This window comes from Gossypium hirsutum, chromosome A08 (genome assembly GCF_007990345.1).
Source record: "Gossypium hirsutum isolate 1008001.06 chromosome A08, Gossypium_hirsutum_v2.1, whole genome shotgun sequence".
Taxonomy (NCBI): Eukaryota; Viridiplantae; Streptophyta; class Magnoliopsida; order Malvales; family Malvaceae; genus Gossypium; species Gossypium hirsutum.
In genome coordinates, this window is record NC_053431.1 from 107,421,627 (window position 1) to 107,447,910 (window position 26,284).

Here is a 26,284-nt window from a genome sequence, read left to right on the forward strand (position 1 = left end):
CTTGTACTTTCCTAAGCTCCATGGCTTCAACCTTTCTAGTTAAACTAGCACTTAGATAATCTTCTTAACTAATGTGATATTTTCCTTTATTATTAGTAAGATTTGATTTAATGGAACCTTCAGAAGGGTTAACTATGTGCCAAGACTGTGAATTTTCTGCCAAATGATCTAGGTAGTCAAAAGCCTCTTCAAGTTCTTTATGACGGAACTCTCCGTTATACATTGTCTCAACAAATTGTTTATTTTCGGGAGTTAAACCTTCATAAAAGAAACTTAAAGTCTACCAATTTTCAAAACCATGATGTGAGCAAGAACTTCACAAATCTTTGAAACGTTCCCTACATTTAAAAAATGGTTCATTTGAATTTTGCAAGAAATTTTGAATATTTCTTTTGAAAGCATTAGTCTTTTGTGTTGGAAAAAATTTCCTTAAAAATTCAGTTTACATTTCTTACTAAGTACCAATTGGTCTTGATTTTAAATTGTTAAACCAAATTTTTTCCTTATATTTTAAAGAAAAACGAGAATAATTTAAGTTTATCAATTTCATTAGCACAAGATGGATCATTAAAGGTGGCACATACTTCATCAAAATCTTTAAGACGTAAGTAAAGGCTTTCAGACTCTAAGCCATGAAAATTAGGAAGTAAAGTCATCATACCAGGTTTGAACAGAAAGTTATTTGCATTCAAAGGCAAAACAAAGCAAGAGGGTGTTATGTTTCGAGGAGGTTGTAAGTAATCATGCATGGTGCGCAGTTGTCGAATCTCATTTTCATTAGGAACTCTTTCAATCTTATCCATGATTGGTGAATGTGGAAGTGTCTCAATCAAATTTCCAACAAAATTTTTACAACTTTTTCTAACTAAACGACAAGAATTAAAATCACGATGCCAAATATGAATAAATAAATTAGGTGGTAGAACTAGCCAAATATATGTATAGAAAAAAAGAATAAACTTGTAATCTAAATCTTACCTTCCCCAGCAACGACGCCAAAAACTTAACAGTGACTTTTTAGGTCTACAACCCAAGTGTAGGTTATATTCAAGTAATAAAATCTCGGGAATCCGAGGTCGATCCACAAAGAAGTTGATTAGAACTTACAAGATTACAAGTATTATGCTAGAAAAAAAATTTAACACTTAACTTTGGAATAAGTATTGATAATGAAAGTGGTAGCTAGCAACACTAAAAATAAAAAGTAAACGCACGAAAGTAAAAACAAATACCTGGAAGAAAATATATTGAGGTTAGATGATCAACTCTTGGTGTCATATTAAGATTAAATTTTAATACTCGATGTTATTACTCAATTCAAATTCACACATAAATAAAGGTCCCAATCGGATGATCCAGCAATGTACATCCACTAATTAAGCATATGAATCCATGAGCAAAGGTATGTCCATCAACGGAGTATCAAAAATGATTGTCCAATAAGTCCAAGAGTTTAGCAAATAAATCCATATGCAAACGACGGTGTAGTATGATAGTTCAACTGTTTAAGTTCAGTCCAACCATATGGTATTATAATCACCTGATAACTTCAAGACTTATAAAAAGATTTCAAATATGTATTATGCCAGTTTTTATGTCTACAACAAATCAAGGTTAATTTATCCAAGCATTTATTGTGTCATATATTGTCTATAACAAATAAAATATCTTACTTTACAAGTATGATTATAACAAGTGATTGATAATTAATTTTAGCTCAAATGATGAGTATGGAATTTACCTTAATATTTCCCAAGAGTTTCACCCTTTCACCTCAGTATTAAAAACTTAAAATAACAAAGCGAAAGTAAACAAATCAAACTTGGATGAAATAGACATAAATTTTACATGAATAATGAAACAAACAAACAAATGATATTGAATTGAACTTTAAAATGTCTCATATGATGAAATCAAAGGCTATTTATAGAAATTTTTGAAGAGGAAAATGACAATACAAAGGACGTGCTAATATTAAATTTCTAGGCCTACTTCTTTGTCATCTTTTGAGGTATTTTTCATATGTTCAAAGATTACTCATTTAGTCCAAGTTAACGGCTCTCAATGGGAAAGGTCCTAGAGAGTTGATTTATGGTCTACATTTTGTCTATATGTTGCAAAAATTTCAACTCCAAACTCCAATTTTGTTAGAAGATATGAGCCAAACACGAAAATACGTCAAAACTGTCCATCAATTTGAAACTTGTAACATTATTATTACTTTTGGATTTCTTCCTAATACATTTTGGTGTTGGTGTTCTAATATTTGAATAGATATTCAAATCCCCTTTTTGACGATATAAGGTACACCAAAAATGGAGTCCTGAAGCTTGATACATGATCAAAATACTAAGAAGTGTTCCGACTGAAAGTTCTGAAAGTGTTCAAATTACAAATTTTTAATCTTTTGAGCTTTGAACTTTCACTCATTATCTTGGATCAACTTTCGGCTTAGTGTATTTAATCTTCTGGTTCCATGTATTTGCATATTCTTCCCAAACCTATTTTACCTGCAAATTCCACATGGAATATTTTATTGAAACTAATGCATGGCAAACACTAAAAATACACAATATTTACAATACAAACAAAAAAGGTCTAATCACTAAAATTAATTTAAAACATATAAAAATGCTCATGAAGCCAAGAAAATGTAAGTAATATATATTCCAAAATAATCATATTGTCAAAACCTATTTTTTAAAGGGGTGTTTGAAAAACGGGGTTCGACTTTTTGAAAAATGAAAGTGGGAGTCGCCACAAACCTTTTTAGGTGTGATTGGATCACCTTTGTAAAACATTTTGGTCTACGAAATTCAAGAAAACAGGTTCAGGAGTCGGTTACGCACAAGGAAGGATTAGCACCCTCGTAACACCCAAAATTGGTACCGAATTGATTATTTATTGTCCTAATGTCGAAAATTTGAAAAGATTTTAAAATTTGAACAATTTAAAGTTGAAACTTGAGATTCCTTTGTTCTTAAAGTATACAAACATCACATCCAGCATGTTAGGACACGATGTTTTAAATCCTCGTAACTAAAATTATCTCATGATTTTGAAATTTTATTAAAAGGATATTTGGTTATTTAGTCTAACGAAAAAATCGCAACCCAGCATGTTAGGGCACTATTTTCCGAATTTCTAAACACCAAACATTGCCTTATTTAAGAAAAAACTTTTTCAATTAAATGAAATATATTTTTTAAAACAATGAATAATATAGAATTTAATAAAAAATAATTTTATATAATACTAAAATTATTAAAAAATAAAATATAAAAGAGAATTAAAAAATCAAGGAGATAGGGATTAAATAAAAAAAGGTTGAAAACAAAGATGAACAAAGAATAAATAAGAACAAACCGTAGAAAATAAGAACACAAGAGGGAAAGAAATTTGAGTGAATGCTCTCAAGAATTCTTATTGCTTCCCAAAACTCAAGTGAAGTCAAGTTGTTTTACAATGAGGGGAGAGGCCTCTATTTATAGTTGAGCTTCCCCAAATCCAACGGTACAGATCAATTACATCAACGGTTCAGATCAATTACATCAACGGTTAAGATTAAAGGATATCTACAAATTAAATCTCCAAGATTACAAAATCATATCTTCTAAGATTGTATATCATATCTAAGATTGCAATCATATCTAAGATTGTATCATATCTAATATTGCAATCATATCTAAGATTGTATCATATCTAAGATTGCAATCATATCTAAGATTGCATATCACATCTAAGATTGCATATCACATCTAAGATTGCATATCATTGAAGATTATATTTCCATATGAGTCAAACTTGTAGATGGACCTTAAATCTTTCAAGTAATGGGCCATTCCGATCAGGCCAAATTATATTTGTAATTCTGGACTGAACTTGGACTTCGTTTTTTTTTTGGACTTATTTCTGGGCCCGGGCAAAATTGAGTGTCTACAGCTGCCCCTCTTTGCTCATTGTTGTGTAACAGGAATAGAGCAAAGACTATAAAAAGACCAATTTTGCCCGGTCTTGCCGAGTCTTGAGTTCTTGATCTTCTTCAAATGGCCACTTCACAGCTTCAATCTGTTTCTTGCAAACTCATGACTGTCATGTTGATATCTTCGATCCGCTCTCCATCGAACACAGAGACGCCAAATCTGCTTTTTCAATTTGTTCCCTAACAATACAGAGATGTCAAATCATCTTAGATTTGCTTCAGCGTAAACACGCGAAAGCCAAATCAGCTATGTCTTCGATTTGCTCCTTGTAAGCACAAGGATACCAAACCATCTTAGATCTGATTCAGTCTAATCATCTGAAGGTTAGATCTACTATATGTCTGTCCTCCGTCAAATATGGAGACGCCAAACTTCGATTTGTTCCCTGACAATACAGAGATGCCAAATCATCTTAGACTTGCTTCAACGTAAACACGTGAAAGCCAAATCAACTATGTCTTCGATTTGTTCCTTGTAAGCACAAGAATGCCAAACCATCTTGGATCTTTCTTCAGTATAAACATCTGAAGGTCAGATCTGCTATGTGTCTACCCTCCAGCAATTGCCCTCTTTTGATAACTGCCCGAAAGAATCGCTTCAAATAATAAAGATTGTTCTTGAATATGGAGACGCCAAACTTCGATTTGTTCTCGGACAATACAGAGATGCCAAATCATCTTAGACTTGCTTCAACGTAAACACGTGAAAGCCAAATCAGCTATGTCTTCGATTTGTTCCTTGTAAGCACAAGGATGCCAAACCATCTTGGATCTTGCTTCAGTATAAACATCTGAAGGCCAGATCTACTATGTGTCTGCCCTCCGTCGAATATAGAGACACCAACTTCGATTTGTTCTCTGACAATACAGAGATGCCAAATCATCTTAGACTTGCTTCAACGTAAACACGTGAAAGCCAAATCAGCTATGTCTTCGATTTGTTCCTTGTAAGCACAAGGATGCCAAACCATCTTGGATCTTGCTTCAGTATAAACATCTGAAGGCCAGATCTACTATGTGTCTGCCCTTCGTCGAATATGGAGACGCCAAACTTCAATTTGTTCTCTGACAATACAGAGATGCCAAATCATCTTAGACTTGCTTCAACGTAAACACGTGAAAGCCAAATCAGCTATGTCTTTGATTTGTTCCTTGTAAGCACAAGGATGCCAAACCATCTTGGATCTTGCTTCAGTATAAACATCTGAAGGCCAGATCTGCTATGTGTCTGCCCCCCGTCGAATATGGAGACGCCAAACTTCGATTTGTTCTCTAACAATACAGAGATGCCAAATCATCTTAGATTTGCTTCATCGTAAGCACGTGAAAGCCAAATCAGCTATGTCTTCGATTTTCTCTCCGTCGAATATGGATATGCCAAATTTGTTTCTTCGATTTGTTCTCTGACAAAACAGAGACGCTAAATCATCTTGGATCTGCTTCAGCGTGAACACCTGAAGGCCAGATCTGCTATACTTTAACATGTTACCCTACTGCTCAGGGGGTTAAGGAGCATCTTCGATCTGCTCCACTACTGCTTAGGGAGATAAGATCCGCAATTTTGACTTGTTACCCTACTGCTTAGGGGATTAAGGCGCTGAATTTTTTAATTTTCAATCAATCTTGCTACATTGTCCACTGGGGAATCCACTTGTAGAATTGATTTCCTGGAATTTATGCTTATGCCAAATAATTAAGATTCCATGATCGAAATGAGTCAAATGCTCCTAATTAGACATATTATGATGCAAAATGTTTATGAAAATAACTCCTATTTTGGACGTCATCACTCATTCATCTATCGAGCTTCCCACCTCATTCTTCTCGACATATCAATCATACTCTGCTCGTATGCCTCGAATCTTCTCCATCAATTTGGTCTACCGTACCATTCCCAGAATGTTACGACCCACTGAAGATGTTTATAAAATGATCATTTCTTAATATCAATATTGCTTAAAACGTCCAACCACTTTTTGGACTGAAGAAGAAAATCTCTCGAGTATCTCCAACCCATACATATGGGAATTCCTTAAACAATTGTCTTGTTTCAGTTTCTTGTATTATCTAGAAATTTCCAGAGTAATATGCAAAACTTCGTTTGTGAAGATATTTTAGTTCATCTATCATTATTTCAATGCAACATGCTTTATGAATAATGGGAGACAAATAAATTGATCCTGAGGATAATTAGATTTGGACATATTATTGGAAGGAATGCAAAAAGATTAACCTGAGAACATATCTTTGCGAAGAAAAAGAATCCAAAGATAGTAAATAGGACAGAAATCAAATGCCCCAGACATCGCCGCTTGAGCGTCTATACACTAGCTCCATGAAGACTTTCTTGAGTTCAACATGTGTTTAAAAGATCCAAAGTAATTCGTTGATGCCTCGATATGTAACATACTTCACTTCTCGTCGAATCTGGTATAGCAAGGTCACTGCATGACTTTCCAAATTTGAGCTGCCCTTTCGGGTTTTGAACTCAAAACCCCTTTGGTCTCAATGCGCCATTTGCAGGTTTTCACCTTGGCCTCTCCATTTTTTCTTTTTTCTTTTTTCTCCTTTTTGTTTTTCTTTTTTTCTCTTTTTATTTTATTTTTTTTTTGCCTTTTTTTTTGAAATAGAAGTCCCAAAGTGCCCTTTGCGGGTTTTCACCTTGGCTTCCCTTCTCCTTCATACAAAGTACTCCTTAACCGAGTCTGAATTCACTGGATCAGATAAATTCTTCCTATCCATTTCTTGTCAAAATCAGTGCACCTCTAGAGAAAGCCCTCTTCGCAACATATGACCATTCCCAATTCGGCATCCTTTTGCATGGGAAGGATCTCTTTCAGCACAAGGTTTCCTTTATGAAATTCTTTTGGACGAACCTTCTTTGTCATAAGTCTGTGTCATCCATTCTTGGTACATTTGCTTAGGATGAATACTTTCAAGTTAAGTTTACTAGAGGTATTCAATTCTTGACTCCATCAAAGCTTGGAGGAAAAATCTTGATTCATAAACCCACGAAAGGGATTGCCCCAGCAACAGTCCTGGCTATTGTTTGTCAAACCCTACAAAAAGATGGTTCAATGATTCTCAACAGACAAGAATGAAGTTGTTGACTTTATCCTTCAACCTGGAAAGCTGAGGTACAGAGATTACTCCCGAAGCATACATCCCATCATGACTCAATGATGTTTCTGAAGCATCCCTAATCTTTATAAATTGCCCCCAACTGTGAAGCTGCCAAATGAGTGTAGCAAATAGGAGCCACAAAAAATATGGCTGTGGTGCTCCTTTGATTCATATAGGATAGAGAATGAATAAACTCTTGCAGATCATCAACCGAAAACCCAGCCTGGTCTAAGAGAACATGATAGTGGGTCTGCCTCGTGATTCCAATCATTCCAGCATGGGTACCAAGGTAAAAATCATTATTCTTTGGATGGCATACTTTGTTGTCATGACAGTACCATGTAGCACATTGTCAGGAAATCCCTGCTGAAAAAACTTGGTATGATGGTTTTTCGTACAACAATAACCACAATCTTTAGGGTTCCACTTCTCGTCAAGGAACTTGGAAGCCTCAATAACTTGATCAAAACTTGATTGAATTGAGACTCGCTAACCCCATCCCTGAAAATAATGATTTGATCAGGTTTCCTCTTCCCTGAACTTGTATAGAAGTCTAAGAGAGCTTCCTTCATGATACCGTCATCCACTTTGTCAGAAACTGGTTTTGAAGAAAGAATCTATCATTTTAAGCTTTAGAAACTGTGTACAGCCTGATGCTCCATAGCTGAAAACCAATGGCCACCACTTGGAGCTAACCATCACAGCTATTGACGGCACATTAGACTACTCAGGAAAGCCAAACAATGCACCCATTCCAAGGATGATGGTTGGAACCTTTGAAACAACTGGAATTGAAGGTGTTTGCCCCAGCGTAAGCATAGAGAATAGGCGATAGTTTCTTATGCCAATTTTTTCCAGTCTCAGTCATCTTCTGTAATTTGTTTTTTCCTTCTTTTTCTTTTATTTTGGCAACCTTTGTTGTACTGTGGTATGGCGCATTATCTTTGAACAGACTGCAAACTTTTGGCATTGTGCAGTTATATATAATCTCTCTTTTTTTTTGAAATAGATGACTTTTGACTTGGTAATATTGGCATATGAAGCTATCTCCCTCTCTTAATGGAGTAGTTGACGTCCACAAAGATGAGTCATTGTCAGCTTGAAACTTTTGACGAGCTCAGGCCCATAACATGCATGTCCCATAAGTCTTGACTCATTTAAATTTGGCATTCATTGTACAACTGATGCAATCCCTTTTCATGGTGGACCAACAGTGCCCCAAAACCTCATGTTTATTCTGGCAATTGCAAATCCTCCTGCATGCGTTTTTGGACCACATTTTTGAATTCCCATAATAGTCTCAACAAGTTCTTGTCTTGTCTCCTCAGCTAATTCCAATTTCACAATCTTTCCTTCCTCTAAGGCTATATTTCCTACCACCACTTCATGGGGTAAAAACCATTTTCAACAAAAATAAGTCACAATTTCTGTCACCTTCAAAGTACTGAGATTCCTCTAAACACATATCGCGCTCAAAAGGAACTCTGAATCTGTAGTATCGTTGCTCATGTCATTGATATCTAGGGATCTATGATAGGCACACAAAAGAATATACAAGGAATAAATGAATTCAAAAATAACTATTTACATGAAATGAAAATTTATAAAGAATGTCAAAGGTCAAAAGAATCAGAATGAAAGAATATTTACTCGGAGAAATAAAATTATGTTTTATTGAAAATAAAAATGTCTGAACATGAGCCCACTTCTTAAAAGAAATCTCATTACTCCTAGGCTTTAGAGTAACAAGAGTGTTCTGAATATTACTCCGTAAAATTCCTAAAGATTACAGGAAGTTCTTCTGCAGTCCAATTGTTTAAAGAAATTCCCAGTTCGTAAGGGCGAATGCCCTCAAGGTTTCTTTGTTCAGTCCCTTCCTCATGTATGACATTGATGGGATGATTTTCATTTCCAAACACCCCCTTCTCTGGGTGAGCTATCCCTCCTGGCACAAAAGTCGAGGATATGTAAGGGAATGTCGTTAATTCCCATTCAACTTCTTTTTCACTCAGCCGTGACCCTCTTCTCTCTCTCTCTTTTTCTTTCTCTTTTTAATAACTTTAACTAATTAGGGTCTTTTTATAGATTTAAATGCATTTGATGTGATGCAATGCAAATGCATGAATGCAAAAGAAAAGGAGATGTTGATCTTGAATTCAATTCCATTAGAGTAACTTTTCTAGAAAACATATTTCTTTACATGAAAATAGATTACATATGCGATCTTGCCCTTCATAGTCCAAGTAAACGTTGATCTTTTCTTCATGGTCGAATCCTGTAAATTCTCCAAAAGATGCCTTTGCTAGCTCCTGGCTGCTTAATCTGAGCCTCGATCTCTTGCTCACTTATCTTCATGATACTCATCAAAAAGTGCCAGCTCTTGGATAATCTTCGTTGGCAATTAAATCAAGTCATGTATTCCTTCGTGGACTTCTGGCTATCTCTCGTCATGCTCTTGGGTAACCTTTGTTGGCTTGAATCTCTGGCAATTACATCATGTATTCCTCCGTGGACTACCAGCTTTCTCTCGTCGTGTTTACTTGGACTATATTTAGACGACCGCACTATAATCTACTTCATCAAGAAATTTTTTTCCTTATGACAAACTATTCTATTTAGGAATCGAATTTTGAATCAAAACCTTCTTTTCGTTGATGTAATGTAATGCAAATGCATGAATGCAAAAAGGTATCGATCTCGATTCAGTTTCATTTTAGAAAACGTTATTTAAGGAACAAAAATCTTTTCATAAAACGGATTACAAATACGCTTTCGCTTGTAGGCCCAGAGTCTTAACCCTATCTAATAACAAAGCTAACTCTCGACCTCTATCTGAACTGTAGCTCATATTGGTGCTCAACGTGCTTGCCCTTTCTACCAGTATCTGTAAATGATTAGCTATCTCTTGAATTTGAATTACAGCTTCACCTATGAAGTAAGCTCTACAGCCAAAGACACCTCCTCCAATGTCTGTGAAGTTGCTCTGATTACCTTGAATGAAAGATTAGCGAACAAGTAGGCATTTCAGCTTCGCAGCATACTGCCTTAAAATGATATCAAACATCCTCAGTGCTTCTTGAGAGTCTTTAAATTTCTGCCTCCACAGAACATTTCGAATTCCTTGCATGGGTAGCTTCGCAGCATAGCTAATCTCCACTTTAAAGGTCTTTAAAAGATACGATCTTCTTTAATCTCTTTCTTTCATGCTCATTTGGGCTGTCCCGGCCATCAGGGCTTGCATTTCCATTATTTCTGATAAGTACAACATCCTAAAGTACCACAGTAAATTCTAGCTTGTTGTTTGGTAGCGGTCCTATAGTAAGTGAGCCTTTCTACCATCATAAGCAAAATTCTTTCCATCCAATTCAATTTTGTAGGTCTTTAACCCTTACCATCCACGAGGTGACTATCTTCATCTGTAATAGTAGAAGTGTCCATCAGTACTCCCCACGCTCACCTTGAATTGTTCATCTATCTTCATGTCAAGCAAATACTGCAATTCCCAATAACTGTTGTAGAACAACTGCTTGGCTTCGTTACTCCATTAATCCAATATTTCCTTTAACTCTTGGAGGTTATTTTGCATCACACTAATGAGAGTGTAATCTCATAATTCTAATGTGTATCCTTCAGTGATACTATTTCCTTTTTCTATCTGGGTTTTCTCTGACCAAGCACAAATGAAAGAGTTGTCTCCACTTTATTAAGATATTCATTCCCCATTACAAAACTTTCTAACTCAGAAATCGAACCTTGAATCGACACCTTTTAATGATAAATGACATGCAATGATAGCAAAATAAGAAAAACAAGTCAGTGTCACATATATAAAATAAATAAATAAGAACTTATAAAGGTAGGCACTAAAGGTCATCATCATACTACCGTTGCAAGCACTTAAAGTTCACTATATGTAGTTCGGTTCTAAAGCAAGGGTACCTGAACCAGCAGATTCCTCGATCCTCACCAATTATAGGCTCATATGGACCAAGTTCGGTTCAGGGGGACACATTTCCCTATGGCCATACGAAGATGAAAATCTCATGAAGACATAGGTACGGATGTATCCCGGAAGCAATCCACTAGCCCATGCGGAGGTGAAAACCTCAGGAAAGCATAGCTTCTCACTCCCACTTAAGGGTGTGACCACAACGATCATGCAAATGCAATGTGTGCATAAACAATAACAAACATATGTAACTAACACATGTAAAAATGACATATTTTAAAAATTTTCCAAATTTCTGACATTAAGACAGAAAATAATCAATTTTCGGCTTGACTCTCTTATAGGTCCCCAGCGGAGTCGCCAAGCTGTCGAAACCTATTTTTTAAAGGGGTGTTTGAAAAACGGGGTTCCACTTTTTGAAAAATGAAAATGAGAGTCGCCACCAACCTTTTTAGGTGTGATTGGACCACCTTTGTAAAACATTTTGGTCTTACAAAATTCAAGAAAACAGGTTCGGGAGTCGGTTACGCACAAGGAAGGATTAGCACCCTCGTAACGCCCAAAATTGGTACCGAATTGATTATTTATTGTCCTAATGTCAAAAATTTGAAAAGATTTTAAAATTTGAACAATTTAAAGTTGAAACTTGAGATTCCTTTGTTCTTAAAGTAACAAACATCACATCCAGAATGTTAGGACACGATGTTTTAAATCCTCGTAACTAAAATTATCTCATGATTTTGAAATTTTATTAAAAGGATATTTGGTTATTTAGTCTAACGAAAAAATCGCAACCCAGCATGTTAGGGCACTATTTTCCGAATTTCTAAACACCAAACATTGCCTTATTTAAGAAAAAACTTTTTCAATTAAATGAAATATATTTTTTAAAACAATGAATAATATAAAATTTAATAAAAAATAATTTGATATAATACTAAAATTATTAAAAAATAAAATATAAAAGAGAATTAAAAAATCAATGAGATAGGGATTAAATAAAAAAAGGTTGAAAACAAAGATGAACAAAGAATAAATAAGAATAAACCGTAGAAAATAAAAATGCAAGAGGGAGAGAAATTTGAGTGAATGCTCTCAAGAATTATTATTGCTTCCCAAAACTCAAGTGAAGTCAAGTTGTTTTACAATGAGGGGAGAGGCCTCTATTTATAGTTGAGCCTCCCCAAATCCAACGGTACAGATCAATTACATCAACGATTAAGATTAAAGGATATCTACAAATTAAATCTACAAGATTACAAAATCATATCTTCTAAGATTGTATATCATATCTAAGATTGCAATCATATCTAAGTTTGTATCATATCTAAGATTGCAATCATATCTAAGATTCTATCATATCTAAGATTGTATATCACATCTAAGATTGCATATCATTGAAGATTATATTTCCATATGAGTCAAACTTGTAGATGGACCTTAAATCTTTTCAAGTAATGGGCCATTCCGATCGGGCCAAATTATATTTGTAATTCTGGACTGAACTTGGACTTCGTTTTTTTTTGGACTTATTTCTGGGCCCGGGCAAAATTGAGTGTCTACACATATGATGATGACTCATCATTCATTATCAAAATAAGTGATTCTTTGTCGACGTGAAAAACTACTTATGGGAGAATCCATTTATTTTTCTTGTGTGTGCAGATTTGGTAATTCGAAGGTGTGTTCTAGTACTAGAAGGGGATAAGATTTTGGATCACTGTCAATCTAGATTGATATGAGGACATTACAGTAGGGGTTAGAACTGTACATAAAGTCCTTGAATCAGGTTTTTATTGGCCCGTGTTGTGCAAAGATGCTAACAGATATGCTTCTTCTTGTTATAGTTGCCAAATGATAGGTAATATTTCGAAATGTGATGAAATGCCTCAAAATTATATGCTTTCTTGTGAAAATTTTGAATTTTGGGGTATTGATTTTATGGGTTTTTTCCTAGTTCTTATGGTAATAAATACATACTGGTAGCGGTGGATCAAGTGTCAAAATGGGTTGAAGCACAAGCTTTACCAACTAATGATGCTAGGGTAGTAGTTAGATTTCTTAAGAAACTTTTCTCTCATTTTGGAGCACATAGAACAACCATTAGCGATAGGGGCACACATTTTTGTAACGCTCAATTTGATAAGATTCTTAAGAAATACGGTGTAACACCCCTAACTTGTCTCCGTCGTCGGATTAGGGTTATGGAGCATTACCGTGCAATTGAAAAACATATAACAACATAATATTTAAATAAATTAAATATATCATAATACATTCAATTACATGCATTATGCCCCTAAATCGAGCCCTCGAGACCCTAAAAATAGCTTTAAGGTGGTTCTAGGCTAATTTGAAACAAAACAGGCAATTTAAGAAAAAGTTACAAAAATTGGAAAACAGGGGAAACACGGCTGTGTGGTCATGCCATGTAACACAGCCCTAGGCCGTGTAACATTCAAACAAGGGACACACAGTCGTGTCTCAGCATGTGTCCCCATCCATGTAACTCACTGAGTAGGGTCACACGACCATGTCACATGCCCGTGTGCCAGGTCATGTAACTCTCTAAGTTGCCACACACGCCTGTGTGCCAGGCCTTGTAACTCACTAACTTGGAACTTTAAAAAATTTCAAATGATACATGGAAGTGTGACAGCCCGTTTCCCAGGCCATGTGAACCCAAAATTTACCTAAAATTAAGCCCTTACAAGTTCAATTCAACCTAATCATTCAAACCATTTAGGCACACATTCAAGGATTTCAAACACCATTCAAACATGCATAATCATGTCATTTCAATCATCTTAAATCACCTAACCAATATGCCATTCAAAGGCACCACAATTGCAACAAAACATCATTTACCTAAACATGTAAAAAATTGTCATATTTCTGAGCATAATAGCCTAGTTCAATTAATTACCAAAAACACCACAAATGACCATTATCAAGCCATTACAAACATACTAAAAGAACCTTATATACATGCACGTATAAGTGACCAAAATGACATACTTTGGTAAGGCACTGCAAATTACCAAATCAACATAAACATCTAAAGATAAACATCAAAATGACCATTACATAACATCCTATACATTCCATTATTAACTTGGCCAAAATTACTCAAAAAATACCGAATTGACTGCTCGAGAATGTGATAGATTTCTGATGGGATTCTAACCTGTTGAGCTTATGATAATCTATAAAACAAAGGAAAATAACTACGTAGCAACAAGTGCTTAGTAAGCTCGTATAAACTTAAACACAACTTGCCATTTCATTTGCATAATATATATATCATAAGTATAATATCAATGAAAAAATTAAGCTTGGCATAAGCCTATACAACATCATCAAATTCATAAGTTAGTACACTTGTGCATGATCCAAATGAATTCAACCATAAGATAAATATATTTCCATATGTAAATACATCATTTAGTTCACAAATCCTTTTTATAATGTCGTGATTCATTTCATTTGAATACTTACCATTTCATTCCCTTTTCTTACTCATTGAACCATCTAGAATTACATCGGGTACTCAAGAAAGCTCACACATAGTGTGCCTTTACATATAACCGCAACCTTTTCTTTACATCATTGTTCACACGAGCTTTGAAATTGGTCTGCTCACATGAGCTGTAGATCAAAATGTAAGCTACATGATGCTTCTTACACAAGCTGTGGAGAACTGTCAACAAATGTAGGACCTCAGCCATCAGTAGAACATTCAAGACCAGCACCTGAAATATTAAATCCCTAATGACATGTCATTTGTATTCTAATCATTCTTCAGTTTCAACCAGGACTCGTATCCGTCAATTCATCATAGCATGAATACATTCGTATTTTGATTCATTTGCATTAAAAAAAACATTGTAAACATTCAATTTAAATGACATTAAAACATTTATAGTTCACACGAACTTACTTCAATAATTAGGGCGTAGTAATATAGTCGAACTAGTCCGAAGCTTTTAGCTTTTCCTCGATTTAAGTCTGATTATGGTTTATCTTGATCTAAATAGATAATTTTAATCAATTCAATACTTCTAGAATACAATTTAATCCATGGTTCATATTTATGGAAAATTACAAATTTGCCCCTAACATTTTAACTTTTCACAATTTAGTCCTTAAGCTAATAACTTAAAATCTAACTATTTTATCCTAAATCCATGATGCAAGCGACCTTAAAGAAAATCATATTTAACAAAAAATCACAATAAAACCCTTGGATTTATAACTTTAACAATTTAATCCCTATTTCCAAAATTCATCAAAAATCATTTAACAAAACTTATTTATTTTTCAAAAAGAACTTATAATCTATCAACTAACATCAAAATATATACAAAAAAATTCATGTCAAGTCCCTCAACCTCTAACATTTTTTCTAATTAACCCCCCGGGCAAGGTAAATTAAGCTAAAACAAACTCAAAAACATTGAAATCATTAAAAACGGAGCCCAAAACCATACCATGCAAGGTGAATTGATTGGCCGAGCCTTTCTCTTCTCCAATGGCTAGTTTTAGGGTTTCAAAATGAAAAAAGATGAAGATGACAACTTTGGTTCATCTTTTCTTACTTAATTTTCTTTTTAATTACTAAATTACTAAGTTAACCTTTTAAAATCATTAAAATTTCATTAAAACCTATCCATAAACATCCACTAACACATTATATGGTATAGTTACCATTCAAGTCCTTTAGTTTAAGATTTCATAACCATTGGACCCCTCTAACTAATAGAACTCAACTTTTAACCTTTTTACAATTTAGTCCTTTTCACCTAATTAACTTTTTAAACTTCAAAATTTCTTAAAAAATTTTAATATGACCTTAATATAATCTTGTAAACCTATAATAAATAATAAAATAATAATTCACTCATCAAAATCGTGGTCTTGAAACCATTGTTTCTGACAACACTAAAAACGAGCTGTTACATACAATGTACATCATAAAACAACTACCCATATCACCCTCAAACTAGTGATCAAGTTGAAGTGTCAAATCAAGAATTGAAACGTATCATAGAAAATACTGTAGAGAAAAATAGGATGAAATGATCATTAAAATTAGATGATGTCTTATGAGTTTATAGGACTGCGTATAAAACACCTATAAGAACACCTCCATATAGACTTGTTTATGAGAAGGGTTGTCCTTTACCACTAGAGCTCGAACACAAAACATTTTGGGCAATAAAATTTTTGAGTTTTGATCCTAAAATTCTAGGTGAAAAGAGAATGTTGCACCTGAATGAGCTAGATGAATGGCAAGAAAATGCTTATGAAAGCTCGATTATACAAAGAATTAACAAAGGGATGCCACAACGCTCGTTTAAAGTAGCCCAAACAATTCACAGTTGGAGACTGAGTGCTTCTGTACAATTCGAGGCTTAGAAAATTTCCTAGAAAGCTAAAGTTAATATGGTCAGGCCTATTTGTGATAAAAATCATCTTTTCATACGGCACAATAGGACTACGACACGTTTAAGGTAAACGGTCATCGACTCAAATTTTATCTTGATAGTGATATTGATAACAAGAGATAGGAGCTCCGGCTCCAAAATCTGAATTAATTGTTTGTGTAAAAGAGAAAGTCGAGCTTAGACTTTAAATAAGCGCTTCTCAGGAAGCAACCCAAGTGTTGTTATTTTATTTATTCACCTAAGTTTTGTTTTTATTAAAAGAAAAAAGGGTGCCACACGGTCTAGAGTAATCCACACAGCTTGAAGATACATGGCCAAGACACATGGGTGTGTTATGAACTGTATGATTACTGGAGCCAAGTTTTTAACTTTTTTGACATACACAGCCATAGAGAGTTACACAGCTAGGAAACGCAACCTGTGACCCAAAAACCTCTTGGCACAATCCTAGGAGAAGTGAACAATACACCTACATGGCCTGCAGACACGATCGTGCGGAACGCATGGGCGTGTCATGGATTGTGTGACTACTAGAGCCAATTTTTCAAAAAAACAAAAACGACAGACAAGGTCTAAATGAAGGCAAAAGGCTTGGTGACACAACTGTATAACACATGCCCCAGTATACGATCATGGGAGAAGTGAACGAAAATATCATACGTTTTGGGATATACCACACGGCTTGTTGACACGGCTGTGTAAACACTAGAGCAAATATTTTTTAAAATTTTAATAAGCCACATGGCCTTAAAAAGGTACACAGCTTGGCCACACAGTTGTGTAGCCTACATGGCCTGACACGTGGCTGTATGCCCCTTTTTAATGTTAGGGTCTGTTAATCTTTTTGTTTTTTCTTTTGTTTTTAGCTAGACCCTAATCGTCATCACCCCTTCCAATCACCGTACGTCCCTTTCCATTGTCGATTATTCACACTGCCATTTGATACATCTTCCCTATTTTATTCCTCTTCCCCTTGTCACCGTTCAACCTTAACCTACCTCCCAAACACCTCCAAACCCTCATTATCGTCATTCGCACCTAACAATGGCATCCCTCCCTATTATCCTTTCCTTTATTCACGAACCACCATTTTTCCTTTTGTCCCTTTATCCATGCTCAACACTTTCCCTCTCATTCCTCTTCTTTTTGCTGGCCCAACCCCTCTCACGACACCGACACCCCTCATCTCATCTCTCTTGTCCTCTTTCCCCCCAACTAGCGTTCATTCAACTCCTCTCAACCACAACTGTTCTCTCACTTTCTCTCTTTCAATCCCCTTTCGCCTTATGCCGCTATCTTCTTCATGATTGACCATCCGTTCTCTTTCTTCCACCATCGTCACTCGCGCCACCATACTATTATTATTATGTTAATTTAGTTTAGTCAGTGTTGTATCATTAGTTTTAGTTCTACTCTTATTAGATTTAAGTATATTAGTTTTGTCTTATTTGATGAATCGACTTTATCATGAGTAGATTGTTTGCCGAATTATCTTGTTTCGTATGTTGATCTATTAATTTGCTAGATTAGTTATCGGTGGTGCTGATTTTTCTATTTCTATAATATTTGGTTGTTATATTTTATTTCAAGTACATAATGACAAAAACTAGAGGTAAAACCAAGACCGCTATCTCCGTTTCCAAAAAGTAAAAGACACTAGGTGCCGTTTCGTCTTCGGCCCCTACCACATTTACGAGATATCCGTGTCTCCAATTTACTCAGGGTCAAAATGAGGACTAGTATCAGCATCTTAAGGAGTGACCTTTAAGGTTGGGTCGTTGCATTGATTGGGAGGATCTATAAGCAGTCTGTTTAGCTGCCAGGGTTCGGGTACTGATTGACATGACACTGTGAGACTGGTTTTACACCGTCATGGATCACACGAATACAAAACTCACACTGGATTTCTGTTTGACTTTATTCTTACAGTTGGCGATTTCACGTTGGGATGAGCCTTGTACTATATCATTCCAACTTGGGGATATGACGTGTTACTTGAGTGTCCCGGGCTTCGAAGCTACCCTTGGACTTTATTCCAATGAGTTTATAAGTACTTCTAAGTTCTCGACACTGTCCAAACATATCCATTGACCGATCTTACTCTGTTGGTCTAACATTGTCGGGACTGAGTTGCAGTATAACAAGAGTAAGTTGAAAGCGACATGCTTACCTTTGCCTTTGGGCTACATTTATGCCATTTTGGCCCATAGATTGACTGGTCAAAGGGAGAGCATAGGGGTTGTCGATACTTCAAATGCATATTTTTTGTGGAGTATGGAGACGCGCCACCTGATTGATGTTGTTTACTTCGTGGCTCTCTATTGTTTCCACCGATCTGATCATAACAGGAAGAGCCTTATCTGTATGGGTCCTTATATAACTCATTTGGCGAGGTGTTTTGGGCTCCTCGATATTCTAGAGTAGACTTTATCCTTTTATTTGGTTGGACAGATGGTCCTGCAGGGATTATCTATTATGAGTCACATATGAATGATTCAACGTCAGCACAGAGTGGGTCCACATTGATATATTTTATCTAGATCCTTAGGATGAGCATGAGGAGCTCCCGGATGATGACCCACCTTGACATGTGGACCCGAATCGATCCTCTCCTTGTCCAAGTCACTCCATTGCCCCACATTCAGTCATGCTTGAGGATATTTATTGCACACAATAGCAACATTTCAAGCGAACCAACTGCCTTGAGTAGCGACAGTCAGAGTGGCTTGATCACTTTGAGCAGTGACATTTTGAGCACTTCAGTCAACTTCAGCGTCAACAGGATCGCATCAAGGCCTATATACAGCAAATGTGCCAGTATTTTCACATTTCTTCACTAGATCCCACTATTGTACCTACGCCTCGCAATCTTGACAACCCACATGATTTTGATCACTAACTCCATTTAGTTTTATGTTTTATTTTTATTTGTACTTTTATTTTTATTGTTTGTTTTTTAAATTTTATTTTATTATACACTGTACTTTTTGCAACGTCCCGAATTTCTTAAATTATGGAATGTGGAATTGTGTCACATAAGTTAATATGGTATAGTGGTTAGGTGTTGTGACTACGTGTGTGAGGTTTTGGGTTCAAGTTTCTCCTTGAAAATTTTGTTAATTTTTCGTTCTATTATTATCTTTGATTATTTGGTTTAAATCTTATTTCTGAGTAAATTATGCAGAATGAGCTTGTTGGTTTGGTGGTAAGGTACTTGTGAATTGCTCTTTAGTCTTATGTTTAAATCCTATGATATGCAAGTGGGAAACATTACTCTTTTTGCTTAGGAAAGTTGGGTGTTCGAATTTAATTTGAATTCTAGGAAGTCTGATGGATAAATATTTTATTATTTTATTCTATTTTAAATTAATATTTACCCAATCCCTACTTTTTCTTAGCAAAATTAACTGTCTATTATTTTTCTTCTTTCTTCTATTTTCCTCTTTGTGGTGATTTTCTTTCCTTTGGCTTATTCCTTCTTTGTTTTCATTTCACTTTCTTAGGATTTCTTTTATTTTTCCATTGGGTAATATTTGTTGCTATTACTTCTTACAGAATTTTGGTGATTCTTTGTATTTGATTATATCTAAAAAGAGTGTAAGTTTTCAATTATTTTGGCAGTGATTTTGGGTACTATGGTTTTCATGGTATAATGATGAATTTGTTGGAGTTATTCTCATAAGATGGTTTTTGAATGTTTATTGGTTTTCTTATTTAGGCGAGAGGGCTGAGAATTAGAACCTTCCAGCAGAGTAGTTGTCTTTTTGTTTACAGTTGGTGGGGTAAGTGTTTGAATGTTAATTTCAAGATTGATTCTTTATGAAATTAGGAGTGTGTTGTATGCGTTTGGAGTTAAATTGTGTTTTAATTAGGAGTGTGTTGTATGCGTTTGGAGTTAAATCGACAATCAGGTGTGTGAAAATGACCATTAAACTTTATATAAACTCAAAAATTCATGAAACAATAGTTGTTTTTCAAAACTGCCCAATGCCATACGGTCGTGTGTTAGCCCGTGTGGTAGACAGTGTGTGGCGCACAGCCGTGTGAAATTGTGCAGACCGTGTGGACTATATGGGATAGGTTTTTAGGTCATATGGCCCTTTTTGCCTAACTTTAAGGCTCAATTAGGGGCTATTTGAAGGACTCGAAATCTGGGTCCGTATACATCTTATGGGGCCAGAAAAACGTAAGTTTAGGACATAATTAGATATGGATAAGCTTAAAGGTATGCTAGGTAAGGTAACCTACAAATAAACTTTATGCTAAGTTATGATTTATATGGAAATATCTGTATATGTTGCTATATGTTATGTGATATAAATATGTATGATATATGATTATGAAATGCATGAGTTTTGAGGGCGGGTTATGATATCATGGAAAAAGTGTATATGGCAGTTCATATTGCAAATATGGTGGCTAGACTGCAACTTTATGTATGATAACTCAGCTGGAAATTTAAGAGTGGCACAACGCCACATATTGGTGTGATTGGATGGATAGAATGTAGTCCTATATGGTGTGATTGGTTGGACAAAGATGGTGTATAGCGAATGGGGGTAGGTTATGTTATGTTATGCTATGATTAGATTTGATATGATATGCTATGGTCTGATCTAATATGAAATACTACATTTTGATATAACATGAAATGCTATGATATGAAATTTTCTGTGATATGTTTGTATATATACTAAAGATATAAGTCATATCACACATTGGGCTTAAAGCTCACGATTTGTATGATTTTTTTAGGTAATCCTCTGACCTAGGATTGGATGGAGACTTTGAAGCTCGGGTTTCACGGTTTTTTATTATGCTCTATGGACTATTTTAAATTTTGTTCATTATGGACTGTTTTGGTTTTTTATTTTTGTTATGGATGTTTTAATTTTGGTTAGTTTGTTAGCATTATTTTGATATTTATAACACACAAGTTTTTCATTAACATCTAAGAGTGTTTTAACTTGGGACAACTAAAAGGAACTATGGTTTATATACAAAAAGATATAAGGTTTTTCCACCGCAAGACTATTTGAGATTCTTCCCAAAATGTTTTGGCACCCAAGTGTTTTTCAGTAAGCAGGTGTTGATTTTGATAATACAATTAAGCGTGATTTTGGAAAGTCGCGGTGTTTTCAAAAAAGTTGTTTAGTTAGATTATCCATTTGTCGACGTTGGTTTTCCTCAAAGCTAAACAGTTGTTTCTTTTGTTTGTACGATGTAATCTCCATGTTCCAACCGTAATATCCAATGAGGGTATAGGGTGTTACACTTTTATTATTTTATCGGTTGTTTTTCTAATATGTTATCTCTTTATCTTATTTATTTTTCTCTATCTTATTATTAGTGTGCTCGGAAACATGTACCTCATTTAGAATCTCCTACAATTCCGAATTTCACTACTCTGGAGAAATTATCCAAATTCAGGCATTTTCAATTCTTTTTCTCACTTTTCTTATGATATCTTGCTTACTCTGATTTTATTTGTTTGTACATTGACAGCAATGTACATTTTAAATGTGGAGAGGATTTTATATGTTTATGTGATATAATCCCTGAATTGTTGTTTGTGTTTAAATAATTTTCTCACACCTACCATTAAAGTTATTTTTTTTATTTTAAAGTTTTTATTGATTCTGTTTAGGATTAATTTGTGAATTTTTAAGCATTGTGTTTTTTATACTTTAAGCCACAAGAGAGTTAAGCATGATAAGTAGTTTTTCAGACACTATTATTTTAAGTTGTCTCACTGAACTAAAGCATTAACTTGAAATTTTAAATTTACAAATTTGACATCAAAACCATAATTTTTGTGAGCATAGAGCATATATTTTTTTCGTGTTCATTTTATTTTTGGCTGTGGGTATGCCAACTTGATTTTTATTCTAAACTTGCTTCGGTTATACATATCGAGATCACATTATTAATTTGATTTTATGAGATAATAGAGGCATTTAGGGTTTAACCCACTTAACCTTTTATCAACTTATATGTTGAATTAACCCCTAGTGAACCCCATAGATCCTAACACATTGTTTTTTCTTATCACTTATTTATGTTAACCCGTAACCCATATTAATTTTATAAAAAAAATTATTAACTCCTTTTTTGTCAAGATTCTATTTGGTTAGTTGTCTGACTATATTTCATCATTTATATTACTAAATTTTCTCTTTATTCTAAAAAATGAGATAAAAATAATAATAAATGAAAAAAATAAAAAAAAAATTTTGCTTGAATTGTAAGTCTCGTCGTTTATATAAAAGCTCACATCTACCATTTATATCTTATTTATGTAAATTCTTTTAATTCAACAACTGATTTTTTCTAATTTGGTAACTTATTAATTCGACTTTTAATTGGTGTGTCATCTCATTTCTTTACCGGTGAAGATCTGGTACTTAAGCAAGCATATGCTAATAGCATTTCTTGTTCGACTGTTTAGTTTACATTAATTGAATTTTAAACACTTTAACTGCTTTGAGGGATGATACTGTGGTGGTTGAGACTTTGGTCCAAGAAACTGGTCTCCCCTATGCTACTGGAGTTTGCTCGCAAAGAGCAGCTCCATAACCATTTCAATAATAGGAAAACTATTCTCCTCAAGATCTAGTCCGTGCTCAAAGATGCAGAGGATAGGCAGTTCACTGAGCGTTTTGTTAAGATATCGCTTAACGAACTCAAAGACTTGGCCTATGATATCAAGGATGTGCTTGACGATTTTTCCACGATGGCTTTACGTTAAAAGTCAAGGAAGAAAGTCAAATAATCATCGGCAAGATACGAAAATGAATGTATTCCTTTTTTGATCAATTTACTTTTAAAAACTCATTAGCAGCTCAAATAAAGGAGATAACCGCAAGGATGCAAAAGGTTGTTAAACAGAAAGATGAACTTGGTTTGATAGAAAGAATTGGGGTAGCCTTGAGTTAAATAGTTAGAGTTATTTGAGTTAATCAAGTTATTCGGATCAACTAGAATAAAAAATTATGTTTTTTTAGTTTAACTCGAATATGAGTTACACAATTTGAGTTATCCGAAAATTCGAATAATAAAATTAAAATTACTACACCGTTTTGATAAATGTTTACTTTTTAAAAAAAAGTTAAAAGTTAAAATCATTAAGTTAGAAAGAAAATTACCTCGTTTTGATAAATATTTATCCATTAAGTTAAAAGACAAAATAACCTTGAGTATAAATAATAAATTCGTTAACTCGACTCGACTTGACTTGAAATTTTTTTACTCGATTCGATTAAAAAAAATTTTAAATTGAGTTCGATTATTAAAATAGAATTTGTCAACTAGACTAACTCAAAATTTTTTAACTCGATTCGATTCGACTCGATAAAATACTCATCTTAGAGGGCAGCGAAGCATTACAAGTACTTCTTTAGTGAATAAATCTCGTGTTTGGCAGGGAGAGTGAGAAAGACTTCATTATTAATAAACGTCTTATCGGGGAGGAAGAATCATGTGAGGGTGGGGTTCGTGTGATTCCCATAGTTGGAATTGGGGGGCTTGGGGAAAACGACTCTTGCACAGCTCGTTTATAATGATGATAGAGTTAAAAATTTCTCTAAATTGAGAGCTTGGGTTTATGTTTCTGAGGAATTTGATATTGTTAGGGTGATGTTAGAATCCTTGACTTCAAGGGCTTCTGATGTAAATGACTTGAACGAGCTGGAACTTAGAGCGAAGGGGATGCTGTCTAATAATATATTTTTGATACTTCTAGATGATGTTTGGAACGAGAACTATAACGATTGGATGGCTCTTCGCAGTCCTTTTGAAGCAGGTTCTCCAAAAAGTAAAATCATCGTTAATACTCGTAATCAACAAGTTGAATCAATGATGGGAATTGTTTCAGCTTACCATTTGAAAGAAATGTCGTATGATCATTGTTTGTTTTTGTTCGCACAACATGCTTTATGCAGTACAAATTTTTAAAATCATCCGAATTTTAAAGTAATTGGTGAGGAAATTGTGAAAAGATGTAAGGGCTTGTCTTTGGCTGTGAAAACCCTTGCAGGCCAATGCAAGATGGGTTATCATGAATGAGAAGATATACTGAATAGCAAGATATGCGATTTACCAGAAAAAATTGTCATATACTACGAGACCTGAGGTTGAGCTACTATTATCTTCCTTCTCATTTGAAACAATGTTTTGTTACTGTTCACTGTTCCCCAATGACTGGATTTCGAAAGGATGAAGTAGTTCATTTATGGATAGCTGAAGGTTTTATCCATCAACCAAAGGGAATGAAGAAAGTGGAAGACTTGGGTTCCGAGTATTTTCATGAATTATTATCACAGTCCTTTTTTCAACAATCAAGTGTTAGCAAATCTTGTTACATGACGCATGACGTCATCAACGATTTAGCTCAATATGTTGATGAGGAACTTTACTTTAGGTTGGAGGACAAGGTTAATAGCAATGAGCAGTACAATGTTTTCGAGAGGGCTCGTCACTCCTCATTCATTCGTCAGAAGTATGATGTCTTAAGAAAATTTGAACCCTTCTACAAAACCAAGTGCTTAAGAACATTCCTAAGCTTTACCTGTCTTTGTGCCAGATCTGGAAGTAGAATGCTATATAACTAATAAAGTGTTCCAAGACCTGCTGACAAAACTTGGTTGCCTAAGGGTGGCTATCTTTGACAGGTTATTACATCAGTGATCTACTAGATTGTATTGGCGATCTCAGTCACTTACGGCACCTGAATTTGTCTCGCACTAAAATTAGATACTTACCTGAGTCATTGTGTGCTCTCTGCAATTTACAGACATTAGACTTGAGTCATTGTAAGAAACTTACTAAACTGCCTCAAGGAATGGGGAATTTAATTAGCTTCTATTATCTAAATATTGTATGTACTGATAATATGACAGAGATGCCACTTCCTATCGGTAAGTTGATCAATCTCAAGAAGCTGTCAAAGTTTATTGTGGCAAAAGGCAATGGGCCTAGGATAACAGAGCTGAAAGGCCTGTCTCATCTTCAAGGGCAGCATTCATTATTTGACCTGCAAAATGTGGCAGAGATTCGAGATGTAAGGGTTGCCAATTTAAAGGAGAAACGTGGACTTGATGCTTTAGTACTGAAATGGAGTAGTGCTCCGAATGATATTCGGAACAGTAGATGAATTTGAAGTTCCTGACATGCTAGAACCCTATCTAAATCTAAAGAAACTCAGCTATTGTTTTATGAAGAATCAAAGTTACCATCTTGGAATATAAAAGCTTAGAACATTGATAGACTTTAAGTATAAAATGGTGCCGCAAACTATTGTCTTTTCCAAGTGAAAGTTTTCGTTCTCTTCTAAAGAATCTGGTAAGATTGGAATGTGCCTCATTACAGTCTCTACCTAAAGGACTGGTGTACAATGGTAGCAATAGCATCACCAGGTGTCATCTTGAACGCCTGGCGATTCTGAGATGTCCATCTCTCCTATTGTTTCCAGCTGATGAGTTACTAGCTGCTCTTAAGCACCTTAAGATTTAGGATTGCAATTGGTTGGATTATATTCCTGAGAGCTTGCTGCCGAACAGTAGGTCCCTTGAATTCATTAGTATTAGAAACTGCAAGAAATTGAGAGGCTTACCTCATTGCCTTTCCACCTTTGAACATCTAACAGAGTTGCATGTAAATCAATGCTCTTCCTTTGAGTATTTCCCAGAAAGCGGGTTGCCCATCCATAACCTCAGAACACTGTTAATCTTCCACTGTGAGAATCTCAAGTCCCTACTCAATCGGATGCATGACCTCACAACTCTA

At 34.9% G+C, this 26,284-nt stretch overlaps 1 protein-coding gene and 1 non-coding gene across 2 annotated transcripts; both read left to right on the forward strand.

The window, feature by feature from the left end:
• Positions 1 to 293: 293 nt before the first annotated feature.
• LOC121205415 (small nucleolar RNA R71) lies at positions 294 to 402 on the forward strand. The gene has a single exon (XR_005900493.1). It is a non-coding gene; the product is annotated as a small nucleolar RNA R71 (small nucleolar RNA).
• A 24,294-nt stretch (positions 403 to 24,696) lies between these two features.
• LOC107929643 (putative disease resistance protein At3g14460) lies at positions 24,697 to 25,652 on the forward strand. Its single transcript, XM_016861136.1, has 2 exons — positions 24,697 to 25,090; positions 25,399 to 25,652. Exons 1-2 carry the CDS (start codon positions 24,697 to 24,699, stop codon positions 25,650 to 25,652), a joined length of 648 nt encoding a protein of 215 aa, XP_016716625.1.
• The last annotated feature ends 632 nt before the right edge of the window (positions 25,653 to 26,284 follow it).